General features: G+C 36.8%; 1 protein-coding gene across 3 annotated transcripts in view; it reads right to left on the minus strand.

Moving 5' to 3' along the window:
* The window catches only part of LOC124167352 (sprouty-related, EVH1 domain-containing protein 2), a 157,974-nt gene extending 151,193 nt beyond the window's left edge, over positions 1–6,781 (minus strand). For all 3 annotated transcript variants that reach the window (XM_046545356.1, XM_046545354.1, XM_046545355.1), the window contains exon 1: positions 6,432–6,781. In XM_046545356.1, coding sequence (XP_046401312.1) covers positions 6,432–6,451 — 20 coding nt within the window. In that variant the 5' untranslated portion in view covers positions 6,452–6,781. The remainder of the gene's footprint in view (positions 1–6,431) is intronic.
* Positions 6,782–20,280: the final 13,499 nt, after the last annotated feature.

Below are 20,280 nucleotides of genomic sequence, written 5' to 3' on the forward strand. Positions count from 1 at the left end.
TTATTATAAAAATACTTCCCTTCACCTAGAGACTCAACCCGAAGATTATTGTGGATAGGTGATGGTAGAGCACACCCGAGACTAAGCCAGAGATTGTAAATTTCACAACTTTATTGTAGAGAGACCATCGCCTCTCCCTGTGCCACCTTTGACGAGGATATAATTTGGGGGGTGTCCGAAGACTTCACCCAGAATCTGAACCCCGGTCTCTACGATCAGCAGCCAAGCGCTCCACCAAATTGACTAACACGCTCCCTAATTAACAACATCATCACGAATAAAAATCGATTAACAACCCTAATTTTAAATGTATAATTATAAGTCAGCGACGCGAGTGGCGACTTGTGTAAACACATTTAAATCCGATGTGGATTACAATACATCTAGAGGCCGACGATGTAAATCCGCCATTGTATAATATTCGAGACAAAGAAGATGAATGAAAAACGAGGATATTTCAAATTTACCAAACATCATCGTGAATAAAAACTTCGATTGACTTATTTCTCCGAGAAATTCGGCTCGTTTCGCCTGTCAGCGATGCGAGTGGCGACTTGCGCAAACCAATTTAAATTGGCTGGGGGTGACGATATGTCTCATTACCGACCAGAAGAATCCGTCGTCGTAATATTCGTGAAAAATATCGAAAATTTGTCAGAAGGCTTAAACACTGCGTAGGGTACGAACTAGGGGAGATAGATAGACGTGGCGATAGGGTACCGATGCAACACAATTGGCCCGCTTAAACTCTGCCGCACCGTCAAAAAGTGACGACCTTGTTTGAAACGAGGACGGGCGAGAGGTCGGGGCGGGGTGGGGAAATTGAAGGGGAGATAGGGGGGAAGGGACGATAGGGGTGGGTCGAAGGGGTGTGGCGAGGACGGAGCAAAAGGACCACGGGAGAGGAAAGCTGGTGGAAGGAAAAGCGTTGTTTTAGCCAGGGAACCTACACCATGATCTAGGAGAGGGACGGAAAGAATAAGTTCCATGGAACACAAGATACTTGTCATTGTTAATAAAAAAACAGCATCTTCTCAACTCCCCTTTTAAAAAAATCGAAAGAATTCCACCAGAAAATAAGGAGATGCGGGTATATTTGAAGAAAGTATGTGTAACATCTACTATTTCAAAGAAAAATATTGACAAAAAACGTAACAATTAACATAGAAAATGGCGTAGACACTTCTAAATATATTCTCCGTATTATTAACAAACGAATGGGATATATTACGCGCAAATGACTTCCTGTTACGGAAAATTTTGAAAATTGGAAAAATTAAATTCATTGTAATCACAAACACATCATATAACATGCTACAACATCGCTTATGAATGACTATACCAAGAAACAGAGAAATAATTTGATCGAAAACTTGAGCTACGTATTTGGTCCGTCATTTGCTCGATACGTTGTATGAAGTGATGCTTGCTCGGTGGGAGATATTTCTGACTCTTTACGCATAATTCAGCAAACAGCGCGTAACATGTAAATGAAAACTCAACCCGTTCTTAAGGGCTGAACAATTTTAAACATTATCAACCGGATTTTGTGTGTAGCCTACATATCGATATCCGGGAATTATGGAGACGAACCGACAAATGCAACAAATTACAAAAACGTCACTTAAAACTCTCCTGGCTGGCCATTCGAACATTGACACAAATGAAAAAAAAACATTAAAATCGTTTTGGCTTATGTCCTCACTGATCACGAAAGCTAATAAATATACCCCTTTATAACGGAAAATACCTACAACTGGCATAAATTTAAGTTAGGAATGTTAGAAAAAATTGGCAAAATAAAATGTTTGTACTAAGAACTGGTAAACTGGAGAACATGAACACTTTTGATTAAGGTCTTATTCTGACGACTTATGCAGCGAATATTGCCAAAAATGTTATTCTCATCTGCCATAATTAATGCAATGGCTCCACATACACAACGAACTCAGAGGATCTACTGGAATAGCATTGATATTAAGCAACATACAACGTTAGACAGTCTCCGGGCTGAAATGTGTATACGTATTACACAAGCTAGGTCAGGGATAGATGAAACGGGGGATGGCTACATATAAAATACACACAGATAGATTTGATTTTAGAAAGTAAAGGTAGAGACTGGGAAATGAGGAAGTAAACAATACTGAATTATAGGTCGGGATCAATATATTGAAAAATCCGATTCCGTCGGTACAAAAATGATCGAGCTAATCAATATCGTCGGATTTCACTCAAGCCACAACGCAGTAAATGTAGTGAGATAGAGTGAGAAAAGTATGCAAAAAATGTTAAATAAGGAAAATCTATCATGGGGCACAAAAATACACCTCTCTTGCTTACATGATACCACTTTTGACATCCATTTAAAGTGATTATGGGTTATTTTGGATTTAAGCCGGATAACGAGATGGTAATTTTGTTCAAGCCACGTAATGAGCGGCGAACAAGGAAATGTTGAAAATTGACGACGGAGGAGAGAAAATCGGTCGCGGGTTAAGGAAACGGTCAGAAATCAGGTAGGCTCACACACTCAAGGGGTTGATACCAAAAAAGTGCAACTTACATCGGAAAGTTTGCGGCAGTTAGGACAGTAAAGACAAAGGATTTCACTAATGACATCGGCCAAATCGAGAGCATATGATGGCGAAAAAGATCGGCTGCTCCAACTTTCTGACAAGGCATTTTTCCCTTTGAAAAATTTGCGTTGTAGTGGATGTAAGGTAAACAGTTCCGTGCTCCGCAAAAAAATTCCCATCGACAGAAAATCGAAAGAGACCGAGGGATTCATATTCTCTATAACAAATAAACCTAATCAGTCCATTAATACGCCCTCTCGTCTTAACCTAAATTATTGCGTGCAATAAAATGATAATGCCACTAGCCTGAAGTACGACCAAAGCAATAACACTCGCTAAGGAAATGAGAAACTAATATAGAAATACACATTTTCCAGCCTCGCCAAGAGATATTATTGAGAAACTGAAGCACGAAAGATAAGTATCAGAATGGAAACTGACCTCGACCTGACTGACGGTCAGCTAAAAAGAATATTTATAATGATAATGCAAGCACGTATAGGTAGTATCATTGCTCGTAGCAAACATGCACACGACTGATCACCTTATTTTGCGGAACATTAAGAGGTACTGCGAACAAGTCGCACAACTTCACTGACATATCAGCCAACATAATGTTAAGTAAAGAAAAAGCAAGAAGACCCGCTTCATTTCAGGCAAAGCCTTGACACCAAGAGAACAAGATTTTTTTGTCCTTGGGGGAAAAATGTACACCCTAAACGCCTAATGCTTCAACAGCACCTGCCATACACACCCCGCGAGGAGTTGAAAGGGTGGCCAGCATACGCGAGGCAATAGCCGAGAAACGACACTAGCTCGCAACGATTGGATGGAGAGGAAAAGAACTGTTCAAGGTTTCTCCGATAGAAGGATACGGAATCATAGTCGACTCGACGGTAGAACACAGGTCAGTGTCACGGGCTGATACTCTTCATCCGCACCAAAAAACCGCTGAACTGTGTCCCACATAGACGCTAAAAGGAGGAGCACCAAAATAATCTCATTGCCTATCCATCTCAATCAGTACATAATGGATTTTCATGGAATGGCTGAAAAGAAAATACCAGCAATTATCGCAGGGGATATTTCATAACGTAATAAACTCACTTTCTAGGTCACAACGAAAATTCTCCAGGAGTTTCTGCACGACATGGCGAGAAATATAAATAAAATAAGAAGTGAAACTAGGAAGATACCCTACAAAAAATATGTTCGACGTCCTAAAAATTAATTTCATTAATCAACTATACAGCGATCCCAGCAGCTTTGAAGCAAGGTGCTCATAACTAATGATTTGGCTAGCACGGGATCATAGTTCAGAACAGAGGGAATACGAGAACGTCTGGTTATATTTTTTATAAACTTATGAAGCCATTCACGGAGGGTAATATGATGAAAACGAAAATAAGCACAGTTAAAAAATTAAAACAGCAGCTAGTAAAAAATATCGCATTATTATAACAAAGTGTAAATACGTGTATCACTGCCTGCGTTGGGGGAATGGTTACTAGCGGGGGGAAGGGTCAGGGAGGAAGAAACTAGACGTAAAACCCTTCTTGAGTTCGTGATATCGAAGAAAGGAAACGAGGATCACAATCCATTCACAATTCGACATGGCCTATGCGCGTTCCGTTGTGCTCCACGTCCTGTAAAAGATCCCAGAGCTCCAGGAGTTGAGTTTAGCTATTCCAACGGTGCCCCGCCCGAAAGGGAGCCCTTGAGAAGCAAGCCTCCGGCCGAGTAGGGTAACATGGACGAGGAAATGGGAGGATGGAGAAGCACTGCACAGCACCGTACGAAACCTCCCTTGGACGAACCTAAACCCACAATACGAAAATTATTTCACCGATCCTTTCGCGCTATATTACCCCAACCCTCAACATAAACGTACGCGGACATATATCACTACATCAGCACTCAGTCCGACGTCAATGAGACATTTTAAGGTCAACCTAATCTCACTACCGCTCATCGACTAATTGCGGGGAGAAGGCAATTTAAGGCACACGTCGAAATAATTCGATGAAAAAAAATCCGAGAACAGCTGCAACACTAATATGGGGACATCCGGTCTAACCAGAACCATTTTAGGAGGGTTGCTTACGGATGACGCTTTTGGGTTAACCATCACACGGAATTCACCCAAAAATAGCCAGGTTCAACATGCCTCCACAAAGGGAATGCTAGATATAACCTGATTTTTTCAACCATCTGATATGCAAGAAAATCGAAAAAGATACGTAACATACACTCCCTAGTACACTGATAGCACATGAGATTTTCAGTATGTTGGCCAACCACTTATTTCGAGGTACGAATCCGTAGGCTCACTCAAAAGCACAAGCACCTGACATCGATATAACACTTCGAATCATGCGAAAAAAAGGATGACGGGCTGGTCGAACTATGTCCTTGTTCCTGAGCACTTTGGGCGAGATCCATACATTCAGCAAGTAGCTCGCAAACATCACTTAGCAACAATTCCCGGTAGCACATCACACAACACACAGCATCCGTTGTCATGATTTCTGAACATGGGTCGATAAATCCCAACAATTAAAGCGCTTCATTCAGCCCTGACCTTATTCTCTAATAATTCCTCGCTGATATACACGGGTAATATGGGAACATAGCAAGGATGATACACCCCTACAACATATGCTGCATAATGATACGATGCTAACGTGGTAAAATAAACGTGCAAATGCAATTTAAGACATAAAAACAGGACCAGCGGTAAATCAATTCCTTCCCTGGAATTCACTGTAACAAAAGCAACCGCCAAGCAACTCAACACGTAAGTGCACACACAAAATTACGAGATAAAGACTTGAACACGAAACACATCCAGCAAACATCATCGCTCGAATACGGCTGAGGGTCAAGCACAAAACCAGAAACAATTTGGCATGCATTTAATACAGTCGTTTCGTTAAACCACTCTACATCGGCAAAAAATGTAAACATAAGAAAATGTTTCTATCACAGGGTTCACCAAGCCGATCGAAGAAATTATTTTCCGGTCCATTGATAACCCTTCCTTTACATTCATTGGGTCACCACTCGAATAATGAACAATAACAATATAATTTGACACCATAGAAAATGAACCTGATTTTGATACTCAAAATTTAAAAAATGCGACCAAATGGTTTGTACGATTAAAAACCAAAATAAAAATACGATGAAATGCAGAAAATAAGGAATTTAAAAAATACAACAATACAACTGCGACCGTCTCAGCTACAAATCTCATCGTTAAGGTACCATTACAAACATATACGCCCATAATTACAATAAGACTCGTTACGACTTGTAGCGAAAAAAGTCCACCGACAATTATGCGCGATAAAATTAAACATAAAATGAGATCTATTATCGTAATATTAACATACGATGTGCACGGAAAACATGAAAAACATTAGGCACATGAATGAACACCATTGCACTAAACCGTTACATGAAACTACGATCCCCCGACCAGTCATATGAATGCATCGCATAAGGAAGTGGCATTGGTAGTTATGAATGAAATCTTCAGCTCATTGGCTTTCATCACTGTCAAGAACGAGTAATAAGGTTCAAAAATGAAGCTAACAGAAGACCCCTTACGCGACTTCACCGACGAAGTGGCAATATATATCCTTTTAAATGTTAAAATAGCTTAGAACGAAACATATTATGAACTGTCAGTGCACTCGTAATGTAAATCAACGTACTATAAGTCGGAAGCAGAGAGAAAATCAAGGGAAAATGGAGGCAAGCCCCAGTACATGCGATAACCTATCCCTATTTTGAGCACTTTAACAAGCAACTTATACACTTATAGGTAAAAATATGAAATGCACTTACTCTTCATATCCCTCGGTCATGATTCACGAAGTAGATTTCGCAATTAATGTCCCATTTCGGCCCTATTTGCACCATCTTTGAGGCATATAAAATGCATCAGCCAAAGGTTTCACAAGACAGGAAATGGGAAAGGAGTTGGCGCATGGCTATGAAGACTCATCACAGAAGAATATAGTTCCAGAAGAATAAAAGTCTCCAAGGCAGTGGATCGACGTCGAAAGGCTTTTATAAAAGCCAGCAAGTATTCACAAACACAATTACACCAAATATTTGAGCGAAACCACTTAAAAAACAGCGTCACTACCGATGAAACACCGAGCGATGCGGAAGGATCTCACTGGCAAAATGGCGGCATCGACTGAGTTGTTAATGAGTGTATCCTCGTAGTGACCAACTCCGCCACCAGATGTCTCACGCCACTGCTTGTCCAGAGAGGGAAATTAGAATTTTCTGTTCTCCGTCTACTATTTCATTCTTTTAAGACCTACAGTTCTTAACAAGCATAAAATTGACTACTGAAACTACTTAATAATTTCTATCATTTATAAACACTTCAATAATCAATATAAAACAAATATTCATATTTTATATGGGGCAAATAAAAATTATTTCAAATCCTACCCGGGTGAAAATCAAGAACTCATATGAATAAGAACACTATTTTAGATATTAGTTACTTAGCATACGAAATTTAAAAATAATTAATAAAATTTTGAATTTAATTAATAGAATTTTACATAATATGATAATATGATTCATATGACTTTACAATAATTATGATTCCTATGCATTAACCATTTCAGAAGATAATATTTACTACCAATCAAGCCAAAATATAATATTTTTTACAGATTTTATTTTCTTACATTTTTAACAGTAACAGCTTGTTAGCGGAAAAATGCTTCGGTATTGCATTTCATGGTGCCCTCCTCCTTGGGTCAATAACATTTATTTAAACTTTTGCGTCGGGAAAAAATAATAACTGGATAAAACTAACAAATGAAAACCTATACCAAAAATGTAACCCGCCACAGAATATATCAGCACATCGATCATTATTAGCTTTTGTCAAAATTGAATATATTATTTCTTTATCTAAAGGCCTCAGCTCGAAAAATTTTCATAAGAACGGCCAGGACATGACCACAAACCATTGTAGGATACTATACTACTACAATAAAATGGAAAACAGAGAGGAAATGAAGGACTTTGATGAGCTGATTGCAATAATTATTATACCATATCTCTACCTGGAAAGGTCATCCATAATCACGTTTGCAATAACATTTTCATCCTCAGATCATTTGAACTCATTTCAGAGACGATATAGACATGTCAATTTCAAATTATTAACCTAGTTTCAAACCAAGCTTCTATCGGTGCACTTGGCTAAATACTTGAGTTATGGAACATTTTCCGATGCGGTGTTTCCGATCAAATGAATCATTATTAAACATTGGGTGATAATTTCTAAGGTGTATCAATAAGAATCAACAGAATTCGCACAAGAAATTGGTAAAATTATCATTACAGAGATCTATCGTCTAACCACTCTCAAGCAATTCTCAGTCAATCATTCACAAACAATTATCCTCAAGAGTACCAATTGACATAATTTTAGTTATTTTGGAAAAGACAATTATTAGTTTATCGTACTTCTAAAATTTAGCTATGTTAAATTAGTATTTAAAACATTTATAGCCCATTTCTCAATATATCTGTCATAATGAAAGCATAATAATAAATCATTGAAGAACATTTTATTTCCAAAATATCACTTTAAATTTTCGTTCGAAATTCATCAATTAATTTTTGGAAAAATACCATAAGGAAAAAATACAATGAAAATGCTGGGAATGGTAAATTTTCAGCCATTCATACCTTTAGATGAACACAAAATTATACGTGTCAATTTCAAAGGTATGCTATTATTCTGCCGGATTTATTCCACGCAATACTGAATCATTGTTTCATGAGTGAGACAGAATAAAAGCAATAGAAAAGCAAATATAAACAGCTGATTTATCAGTAGTATCTAGAATGAGTAGTTTACCATTGGCTAGGAAAGAATCATCCAAAGCAAGTGAATAACTTATTCATCTGAATAGATACATAAAATGTGCTCCTTAGTACATAATGTTTTTCTAGAATGTTTCTGAATATCCTAAAGTAGGTGGATTATTCATTCACATAGATTAATTTTCGTATGAAGTCATATAATTAACTCATTAGAACATAGTATCAAACAAAGTAAAACTTCATCGAAGCGGATTACGGGTAGGCAAATAATAAAAAAAGACAACGTTCAGTCGAAATGTACGAATCAAACCTCAGTGTCTCTCTTAGGACATGTTAATTTTTGTTTCATGTGTTCTAGTTATTACGATTTAAGGAAAATTTTTTTCGTTCAATGGTCCATGAAAAGTTCTTTTAATGTTCTCAAATTTGGGGGATTCATTCGATAAGGAATTGACACATAAAGAAACACGGATATTGAGATTTTTTTCTAAAGGAAAAGAATTGAGGGAACTTACAGATACTCATGCTTGGGGATTATAGGTGAAAGAAACACGAGGTTCAGTGGAAGTAGGAAGAGAGAAAAAAAAAACAACATAAGTAAGCAACATAGAGCATGCTTGGTTATTTCAGCGACAAAAAGGCCTTGCAGGAGCGTAAAAATAATTTAAGGGTATGATTGAACATCTTCTTGTTATGGTCAATGTTTCTTTTGGTGGATAACATGCATTTCAAAAAAGAAATACTGTATCAAATCAATGGTTCGCGAGTTCAGGCAACTATTCGAAGTAGTAAGGCAAAATGGAAATCATTAATACCACATTCAATTAAGTACATACACGCCGTTTTACACTAGGCACATTATTACGCAATATGACGTATGTCCGAAGGCGCAGTCAATCTTAATCTAATTCCAAGCTCGCATTCGCGCAATTTAAACATTTGTTCATTGTTAACCTACGAAATGGCATGCCCCAAGTAAAACGGCCTTAATAGACATTTGAACAGACTTGGTGATGTTGTGGCCTTTAAGGGAACCACTTCCTCTAAGCACACATTTTGTGCCTACCAATTTTCCTTACCTATGAATTTTAGGGGAGAAAAGACAACCCTCTCATATGTTAGCACTGTAATCAATGGGTTCAGAGCTACAGCAGACCCTATAGTAAGTGCTTAAATCTCCATCACAATGCGTTGCATAAAATATGACAAAACCACGCAACAATGCTCAGAACAATTATATTACGACATGATAGATTAATAAATAAACTTTGTTAGATTTCGCACAGTATTTATTAAAAACTCCACCGGTTTAGAACTTTTCAGGTGATCATAAATAGGTAACAGAGCAACCTGTCCAAGAGGCAACTTGTTCTGTCACCTCTTGATAATGACCTGAAAAGATCGAAACTGGTAGAGTTTAAATGAAATATTGTGTGGAATATAGAAAAGTGTATTTTTTAATCTATCAAGATATACTTTTAATGAAAAGTTGATATTTAACGATTGAGTGAATTGGTAACTCTTTGCAAGAACAAAATAGTGCTACTGAAGTACTCACACTTCCCAGAAGAGTGCAATTTATTCGTCACACGTAATGCCAAATAAGGTTTTTCCATACAATGACAGGCAAGATAAAAGTTTTGCAGCAAAAATCCCACAGTTAGATTGCTCGAATTAGTAGACTGTAGTATCCCCACAATATTAAATGCAATGCAAATTATCTCTAAAAATTATTCCACCCACAAAAATTTGTGCCCTCGCCTTTTACTATGCTAAACACTTATGGGGACATTCCACCTTTTCAGCAGATTGATGTAATGGTAAAGCATTTTCTTCGGTTTCAATTTTACCTTAAATACAATGGGTTTGGCAAATTTGATGTTGTATAACAAAACATGATACAAAAATTACAAATATTTCTTACGCTTGCGATGGATAAGAGGTAATCTACATTCACAACTAAAATCCACAAGGAAATGAAGACCCGAGAGTTGATCAGTTTTAACTTTTAACCAGTGAAAGTTAGTGAGACAATTTAGTGAATAAATTAAAATAACGTTCATCTAATTACGTAAGAGTGCAGTAGATATCAGTCTTAGAGAGTAGGCAGCTAGTATTTTTACTAAATCGCATTACAATTTGAAGTAAGCCGAAGTTATACAACCCAGTTTCATGGATACTACAGCTATACCAATTTTGGCCGTAATTATTCAATTATGTAATAGATAATTATAATGACCTTATCTATGCCTTTACACGGGGAAATTAAACGATGTGCTTAGTTTTGTTGCATTTCAAAGGTTGCTACGGCAGTTGTTCAATATAGGTCTGCAATAACGACTTTAAGATCAATTGTTTACCACGGTGTTTCTTAGCAAGTGACTGCCTGGTCAACGTAAACCGCACACACACGGAAGTATATTGATCGGAAAGGAATCTGACGTCACCGAGTTAAATGTTCTCCCTGTTATCTGCAAGTTTTTTGAAGCCAAATTACGTCCTGTTCTTTTTTCACCAAGGTGATCGGCAAGCGATAATGGTAGTTAAGGGATGGAAGTAATTTCGTCCTGTATTTACGAACAGCACTACTTGCGTCAAGTGAAACTTTCTCGTATCCATGCAGCGGAGGACTTGCAAACTCAACGAGCTGTATCGCAGCAGGTATTGACATGAGTGTGCGAAACAGCTTTTTTATGACGCACAAATAAAACGTTAAATTGGAAGCGAAATGAAAGATAAAATATGGAAATCATGGTCATACTTGATTCATCCGAGAATAATCGCTATTTGTAGTATAAAAAAGGGAAGGATAGGTTTAAAAATTCAATAACTCATTATTAACTCTATGGTATTCCATATAAGTTTTCTTGGATATTACATTATTGCTTATACCACTGCTTTTTTACATAACGCGACTCGGGTTTCGATGAGTTATCATCATCTTCAGGCGTAAATTATGATCAATTTATCTTATTTTTGTCACCTAGTTACCTAACGGAGGAATACATTAATTTTAAAACGGACGTCAGAATAGGGGAAAAGGATGCGATTAAAAAACACAAAAAAAAACAAAACAAAACGAGGATGACAGATTTTCAAAAAATATTGAAAGTCAGGACAGCACTCTGATAAACGAATATCTTTACCCATCCTTTTCCCCTATTCTGGCGTACAGGTTTACTTGTCTTTTTACAATAAAAAGCACGGTAATCAAAAAATAGCAATGAAATTGCCAACTACGAATGCCTATTATTATTACCTTTACGAACCTTAAGGTCAACTACAAGAGGCTTTAAAAAAATTACATTTTTGATGAAGATTAAAATGATTTTTAAAATGCACTGATTTTTCTATCGGTTTCAGGTTCAAAACCCAGCCAAAATGGTGTCATTTTGTGCAGAGTCTTAGATTCGAGCTTGATTCACTCACCCGAGATTCTATGACGAGCCATTTTGAGAACGATTTTTGATCCATAGCTCTAAGTCTCAGAGCACATACTGTTTAAGTTAAACCCTAAAGTTTTCGTCTCAGTTCTAAGTATTAGGTGTTTGGAACAGCGGTCGAACAATTTTCGTACTAGTTTTTTCAAACGCAAGCTAACGAAAATCCAGCGACTGCTTGTACCGTCCAAAATAATTTACAATCAATCCTTTATTTTTGGAGTAAGCAATAACTACAACACATTAAATTGAATTTCGATAAAAGTAATTGTGAAAGAGTTCACTCAATAAGCCCACTGTCGAGAAGTCCACTGATGGCTAATGATACGATGATGATTACTTCCGATGGCCAATGATAAGAGGCTCAATTCTTATCAATAATTTGATTGTTTGAATGCAACTTAAAACAAAAAGATCATGTCAGTTTCTGACTGTGCAAAAAATTCTATTATCGCTTATTAACCAAACCCCACTTTACTATTTGTCAAGATTAGATTCTGTCAAAATGGCGTCATCAATCAATGTTTACGAGGGGTCAATATCATGGCAAAAGCGTGGCACCAGCCATCGTTATGATCCCACTTCGTAACTTAACCTTGTCCTTGTTGCGATTCAATTTTATTTCTAAAATGAGAAGTAAGGATGTATCCGTGCAATCATTACAAGATATCTTCAATTTTTGGGCTGCCTTCGAGGAAAAATACACGCTAACCTTTTTTTCACAGTTTTCTAAAATACATTATTCCGGTTTCGACTCCAAAAATGAATATCTCAGACAATGGCTTAAAATGTATCGGGATATTATCCTCATAAATTACTTCATTTATGAATAAAAGAACTATACTATTCAAAATGATGACAGATTTTTGAGATCTTTCACTGTTGCTTGCACAGCGTTAGCAAAATAATCCAATGCAAGAATTGGTAGGTATATTTTGGATCTTATATTTAAAAATATAAATGCAGCACTCAGGGTTGGATTTGAACCCCTAACGTATTCCACTTAGGAGGCACTTTCACCTTCCATTTATAACTTTGTAAATGACATGAGAGAAAATAAAATAGATCATTCATCATCATCATTAGTCAACAATCCAAAGATTGGTTTGATGCATCTCTCCATTCCTCTCTCCTATCCGCTAACCTTTTCATAGCGACGTATTTATTCTCTTTTACATCCTTTATAACCTGTCCTTTGTAACTCACTTGCCCTTCTTCCCTTCCACCTGTCCATCTAAGATTGTTTTCATAATACATAATTACTGTGACATATATCAATGTGTAAAATGAAACATATTGTGATTGGTAGGTACTAACCAACATTTGCCATAGCAATCAATGAATATATGAACTATAGTTAATTGAAATCTAGTACATACAAACGAACATATCCAATGAGCCAAACGCGTTGACATTAACCGATACATTTTTATGTTTGATTACTCATATCAAAAGAATATCTCCTTGTTTTTGGGTCTGTGCTCACTGTTGTTAAAATAGTGCAATTTTAATTTTGCTAATAATTTAGGTGTAGGCCCATCTTGATCTAGAGGTCTAGTTAGCCTAAAGAAAATTCGGCCCTGGTAGCACTGCCAAGTGTATTAATAACGAACCATGAGACCAATCGCTGCCATTTATTTAATTCTTTCCGCCGATGTAGTGTGCCTCCGTAAGTACTCAAGTAGCCATTAGCGATTCGATTTTGAAGTTATATCCCGTCTGTTGACGTTCTGAAGGCAGCAACATTGTTGACTCTCTTGGAAACGGCCTATTTATATTCGTATTGTGAGGATCCTACATTGAGGAAACCTCACGTCGATGAGGGCGCCTGGATCGGGACGCAGCGGCACAAGATGGCGCTGGCTTGAGTGAGCGATTTTCGGGAATAAAAGGCGTTGGATTAGCCCGAGAGTTTGTGAGCCTCGCTCGGCACTTGACCTTGCGCACGAAACCAATGGCTTCATAAATGACTGCAGTTCTGTTTGTGAATGAACATTGACGTACGAATGAAGCCTCGAGATCAATAAAACCCAGAGCATGAAATAAATATGCCAGTCAAACGCGGGGCATAGTGGTTAGGATATAAGCGGGACTATTTCTTGTCTTTCATTGACATTTTCGTTGAAAATATATACGAACTATTGAATAAAATCGGACCCGATTGTCAACAATTTCCTTTTCAATGAATTTATTCATACAATAATCAATTCAAAATGTCCGCTCGGCCTTTGGACGCAGAGCCGTGATTTTAAGAGTTGAACACTTACGACGAATGTTACGTAGTTTTCTTAATACGACCACGATCAGTACTTCTATGATAATAAGCTGATTTGTAATTCACAGCCTTTACTTAGCAAAGAATTGTATTTTACAAAGTGCTAAATTGTTTGGCAGCAGTTCATGAAACTTCAGCGAAGTTCTAATGCGTGATTGGCTGACGAACTCGGTATTTTCAACGCTGTTCACAAACACACATGGAATATTGTTCGATGCTGTGGTGAATGATGAAAATATCAGCAAAATATAAGGTTTCCGAAAAATTCAATTGAATTATTAATGAAAACCAATCGTATCCATATCATGTAATCGATATTGGACATAAAAACATAAGCGTTTCCTTATTTGAAGACATTTACAATTCATGGAATTCACTATGCCGTTACAAGAAAATATGAAGCTTCTACTTAAGTATATATTCTGCGTGAAATTTATTCGATAATCGCAAGTTGATTGTGCAGTAGTATCCACATGTCAATGCATATTTCTATGAGGTAGACATTTACTGAACCATATAAAGGGTATGAATTATATTCTATATGAATATAGAAATATAATTCTCCATATAGAAATCAACCGAAGGACGTCATTCATGCTCCAAAGATACGAGTAGACATCATACACTCGACTGTACATAGTTGAAAATCATCCTATCAGATTTCTACTATCGATGGTAATATGCTTTTCAAAATAGTGGATTGAAAACTTCCAACTTCTCGTGACCTGATTTTTAACATTTTTCTTACCACGGCCCCATATTTAAACACAAAACTTACTTTCATAATTCAGCGGTTTGGTAGATTAGAGAACCTTTAAGTCAATTATGACCTTTGTGTCCTGATAATGAAGTTGGTGAATCGTTAGCGATGCAATGATGTGTTTAATAAAGTTTAATGATCAATCCCGTACTACTTTTCATGAAGTCTTTGAGCATGTAGAGTGAACTATGCAAAGTATTGAACTATAAAAAAAAGAGCAAAACTAAAAACATATCATTACAACCGTGAGATAAATAACCTTGAACTCTTGTTCAGTACGAGTAGGTAATGGTAAATCAGGCATTACAACGATATATTTTGCTTTGGCCTCTAAGGAATATGCATATCAAAAGTAAGTCGGTATATTTGATGGTCTCAAATACGTAGTATCTCCTACAAGCCTAGCTAAAATTAATATCTCCTGCTCAATATCAATAAAAGTTTAATTGAGCTCCATTTAAAGGATAGTTAGTTCCAGGCGGTTCAGTATACGCGTTTTACCTAACATATCTCTTGCCTGAGCCTAAAGCCACAAAACTGGTCTGGCTGTAAGGATGTCTATGGCGGTGCTGCCCGCAAATTTGCTTCAAGATGCAGCGTGTCCTAATTTCATGTCCTGACCCTGTATTGTTATGCAGGAAGCCTAAAAGAGCCTCACGAAAATGGGAAAGCTGGCTTTAACCCTGAAACTGGACAGCCATTGCGTGTCTGGGGTGTAATCATACCGTGTCTCGCCCTTGAATTACGCCGTATTTGGAATATTTAATCATCCTCTCCGTGTAAATAATGAAGGTGAAAAGTAAAGTCAGGTAAGGTCTTAAAAATTGACAGTTTTGTCTTTCTAAGGTCAATGAAAACGCAGAATTTTATATCGAGCATCGCACTCCACACTACAATACAGCCTCCAACGTCAGGAAATAGATCTACAAGGTTATCCTCGAAGAGAATAAAATCTTCGAAACGGATGGAAACTAAATTTCAATTACTACCGCCGAAATTTCCATGATATTTTATGATGTAGCCAGTTCCTTTTCTCTTTTTCTCATTTCGTTCTCAAAGAATAAGAGAACTGCACGTATTTACAGACACTTAGGATGACGATGAAATAATACCTCGTAAGGTCCCAAAGAAACACTAGGCTAGTCAAAATTTTAAAGGTAAGCAATTTAGAATGACCTGCATAAGTATTTAAAGTATTTACATCACGAGAGGAGAGAAATTCCCTGAAAATGGTCCCTCCAAGATCCATTTTATAAATTGTGTAAGGTTCTTATGTTGATAGGATTAAGTAGTCTAAAAGGATGTGGAAAGAGACTACGTTATTCACCACAGAATTAGTCATTGGGAAAAATTCCAGTGATTATTGTATTCGATTGTGAATTAAAGTTTATCAACAGAGGGAGTAGGTATCGGACGGCAAGCGTTCATGAGGCAAAAGTGATTTTGGAAAAATATTTACCAGTACCTAGTTCTGCAATCAATGTTTTTTAAATAAAACAACGTGTGCGGATACAGCAAAGGTGAAGAGCATATGAATGAATGAGAAATTTTTGGTAAATCAAAAAAAGAAACAAAATAATTTGCAGTCAAAATGTAAGAAATTTTCCATCAAGACTCCTGATTCAAAAGAAGATAATATTGATGAGAAAACATACACTTACTTTGTAATGGCACCGCATTTGGGCAAAAATTAAATGTATTTCATGTAAATTATTAACTTCTTATCACGTCATGGGTAACAATGGCACAAAAAATGTAAGGGACCGGTGTCACCTTTCCAGCAAAAGGAGTACTAGGCTAAAAGGTGATATTATGACATATAAAATCCCGAGAAATGTTTTTCTTAGTCGTTAATTTCATAGAAAATTCTTACTTGAGGCCTCAGAAAGCATATATATTTAGGTCTACAAGGAAATAAGGTGAGCAAAAGGTGATATGATATAAAAATTGAGTTCTCAGAATAATATTTGAGGATAGGAACCATGGCAAAGGTACGTTTCCATCGGCTTTGGAGACTGAATTCTCGAGAATGATTACAAGACTAAAAGTTGAAAAAAAGATAAAATAAAGCTAAAATAAAAAATTGACTGGAAACAGCCAACGCGGTAGAATCAAAACCTGCGTCCACTGCAAATATTTCCTCATTTTTTCGCATTAATGGAGCCATTTTAACCTGATATTTAACCTGATAACAAAATGGGATAAACTTCCAGTAAAATCATTCACAGTTACAAGGGACTTTTTCTTGATTAACACCTTTGAGTCTTAAAATTAGTCCGCTCGTGGACCCGAAGCCTTAAGTTAGATTTTTCTGGGAAACCAACAAAGAAGAAAAATCCTTCTTGGGATTGAAACTCGAATTTAGTAAAAATCGAATTTTTAAGCACTATATTTTTATCTGACCACTATCCCTGACTCGAAAAATGATTATGAGAGGATATATTCCCTGCTATGGCGATGTTTGGGGAACTAAATGATTTAATTTTGGAACAAAGTGATTCTTATCGCAATATATAAATATCTTAGTTCGCTCGTAGACCTTACGGTACACCACGAGGCCTCAAGTAAGATTTTTCTATGAAACCAACGAAGAAGAAAAATCCCTCTTGGGATTTAAATGTCACAGATGATACGAATTTTTCAACCCTAGATTATTATCCTCATATTAAATATTGCTCTTGTCTGTAAAATTTCATTATTACTCATTCGAAAAATGATTCTGATCAGATGATATTGCCTTGCATTTTGAGAGAATTAATGATTTAATTTTGCAATGAAACTGCGTATGATCACAATGAATCCTAAGAACTAATGATCTCAGAGTAAAATAAAGTATTTTACGATTCCACAGAAAAATTTCTTATGAGACCCGGTTTTCGACCATACGGCAACCACTACTAAGACAACCTTCTTAATGATGAGGTACTTGATTACTTTTAATTCCCAAGTCAAGACCCGTTTTACATATGATTTCTGTAGGAGCATCGTCATTTTAGATCGGAACTCCATGTATTTCGGCAGTACTTTTGCGTGACACCTGCTCCAAAATATTCAACTTACCCTCAAGGTCAGGTAAACGTTTCTTCGAGGCAACACTTTTCTCAAATAATTTAACAAATCCATTATTCACCATATTAAGATTATTTTGAAGTGTTTTTAAAACTTTTGGTTGCTCGCTTGGTGTCGTCATGTGATCACTCTATTGACGCTAATCCACGAATTAAATGAATTTCTCAAGTCATTCCGCTCATTGCTGAGACATTCTCCAATAACTCACACAGCAAGAGCACGGATGAACCTTCCGAAGTAATGCATGACACTATCTGCTGCGAAGCTCGTTTCGGTGTGCAGTCAGGACGATTCCGCTGGGCATCATGATCGCAGTTGTGACAACTCCATCATTGCTGTTGACTATCCTAAAGTAATATCTACTCATAATTCTACAGTGATTAGCACATGGGGCGATAACTTTAGTTATACTCATAGCAGAAAACCGACCTCTGGTTACGCTTAATGATATTACCGCAGGAATTGCACAGAAAGTATAACAGCGAACTGAACTTAAACACTTCCGGTCATATTGACAGCTCAAAATTTATCATTTACGACCTTCATCGCTAATTCTTGGATAGTGAAAATCTACAATACATTACAAAAGGGTTAAATTAGAATGACTATCGCCGGGCCTTACATAACTTAAAAACATCCAAGTCTATTACTCATTCATGCTAGTCTTGATTATGATGCGAATATTATGAATTTGTCAAAGATAGCCCTATCCCAGACTCAGTGCTTAGTGGAGGACAATACCTATTCAGCACTCGGTATATTGAATTGATGTCCCCTGGGTGCCTTTAGTTAAAAGCAGGCTAATGCCAACGCCAGGTTCCCTTCTATTCCTTTGGTTTAAATTACTTAAATTTCCGAAATATTTTGCTGATATTGCATTGGTTTAGGAAATAAGTGACTGAAATACAAGTGAAGGTAAATATTAAAAAAAACTCAAGAAAAACTTTATTACATGTGGTTTCACCTTTTCAATATATTAAATGTCGATTTTTATGAAAAAAATAATTCATTAATAATTTAAACATAGTGTGTGATGCTAAAATTAAATGAATATTGACTTTCAGGAGGAGCGCTATCGCGATCCGAGCACTTTTCACGAGAGAAAGGAGGAGCGTGATAGCCCTTCCCGGCAATATAAGGATACAATCGGTCGCCAAATGCGTCCCAAATGAAATCTGCGAAAACAGGCTTCCAGCTTACTTAGGCAACCATCGACAGGGAAAAGAAGATGGCTGCAAAGACAAGTCGCAAAGCCAATTTCGGAATTACTTATGTTTCGGAATTACTTATGTTTCGGAATTTTTTCTATTCTTTGAAAACAAATGTGGGAAATAATATTCACGAACAAGACACAATTGAGTATTAGTATTATTTAAAAGTGATTTATATTGAAAAGAGTAGAAATTTATATGTAGAAGAGATATTGTTTTTAATTATGCGTCCATTTTGGAGTAAAACTTTCATAAAAAATAATAAGTTATAATCCAGAAGCTAATTAAGGTAGAAACAGAAATATTCGAAAACAGGTTTTCGGCTTACTTATGCAGCCATGGACAGGGAAAATAAGATGGCTGCAACGGCCAGTCGCAAAACCGATTCCGGAATTGCCTATGTTTTAGATTTTTTTCTTAGAAAACAAATTTGTGGGATAATATTAACGAACAAGACACAATGGAGTATTATTTTAGAATGATTTACAGAGTGGGTACTTTCCATTCATTGACACACGTCGACACAAGTCGACTTTCGTCGCGGTTTTCGTGTTCCATTCTGTGTGTGTCGCCGGCTGCTGTGACACAAGTCAACAAACGGTAACGCACAGGAATAGGAGAGTTATAAACAGTTACCGCGAGTCGACACAAGTCAACGCGTGTGTCGCATGAATGGAAAGCATCCAGTGAAGAGTATAAGTTTTGGTAAAAATACTTTGCACATTAAAGCTGATAATAATTAAACAGGAAACATGAATAGATTCAATCATTGCATACTGCATTAATGCAAGGAATCACTATTTCTGTGACCATCCCCTCGATAGCAAAAGACTCAATCGAAAACTTATCATTAGCGTTGAATATGAGCTCGTGGTAAAAAAAGAATACGAGTAGGGGTTTATTTCACGTCGTTAATTAGGGACCACCGCTTTCACCTATCAGGAATTCTTCAAAAGTGAAGTAGTAACGGCCACGAGAGAAGAAGACACTCAAGTGAGTTCGGCGAAGGTGGAAATAGTGGCTAAGGATTGGCAAATTGACTATAAGAGGAAGTCATCGAGCTATTTGCGATTGG

The sequence above is a fragment of the Ischnura elegans genome, chromosome 10, assembly GCF_921293095.1.
Source record: "Ischnura elegans chromosome 10, ioIscEleg1.1, whole genome shotgun sequence".
In the NCBI taxonomy this organism is placed as follows: Eukaryota; Metazoa; Arthropoda; class Insecta; order Odonata; family Coenagrionidae; genus Ischnura; species Ischnura elegans.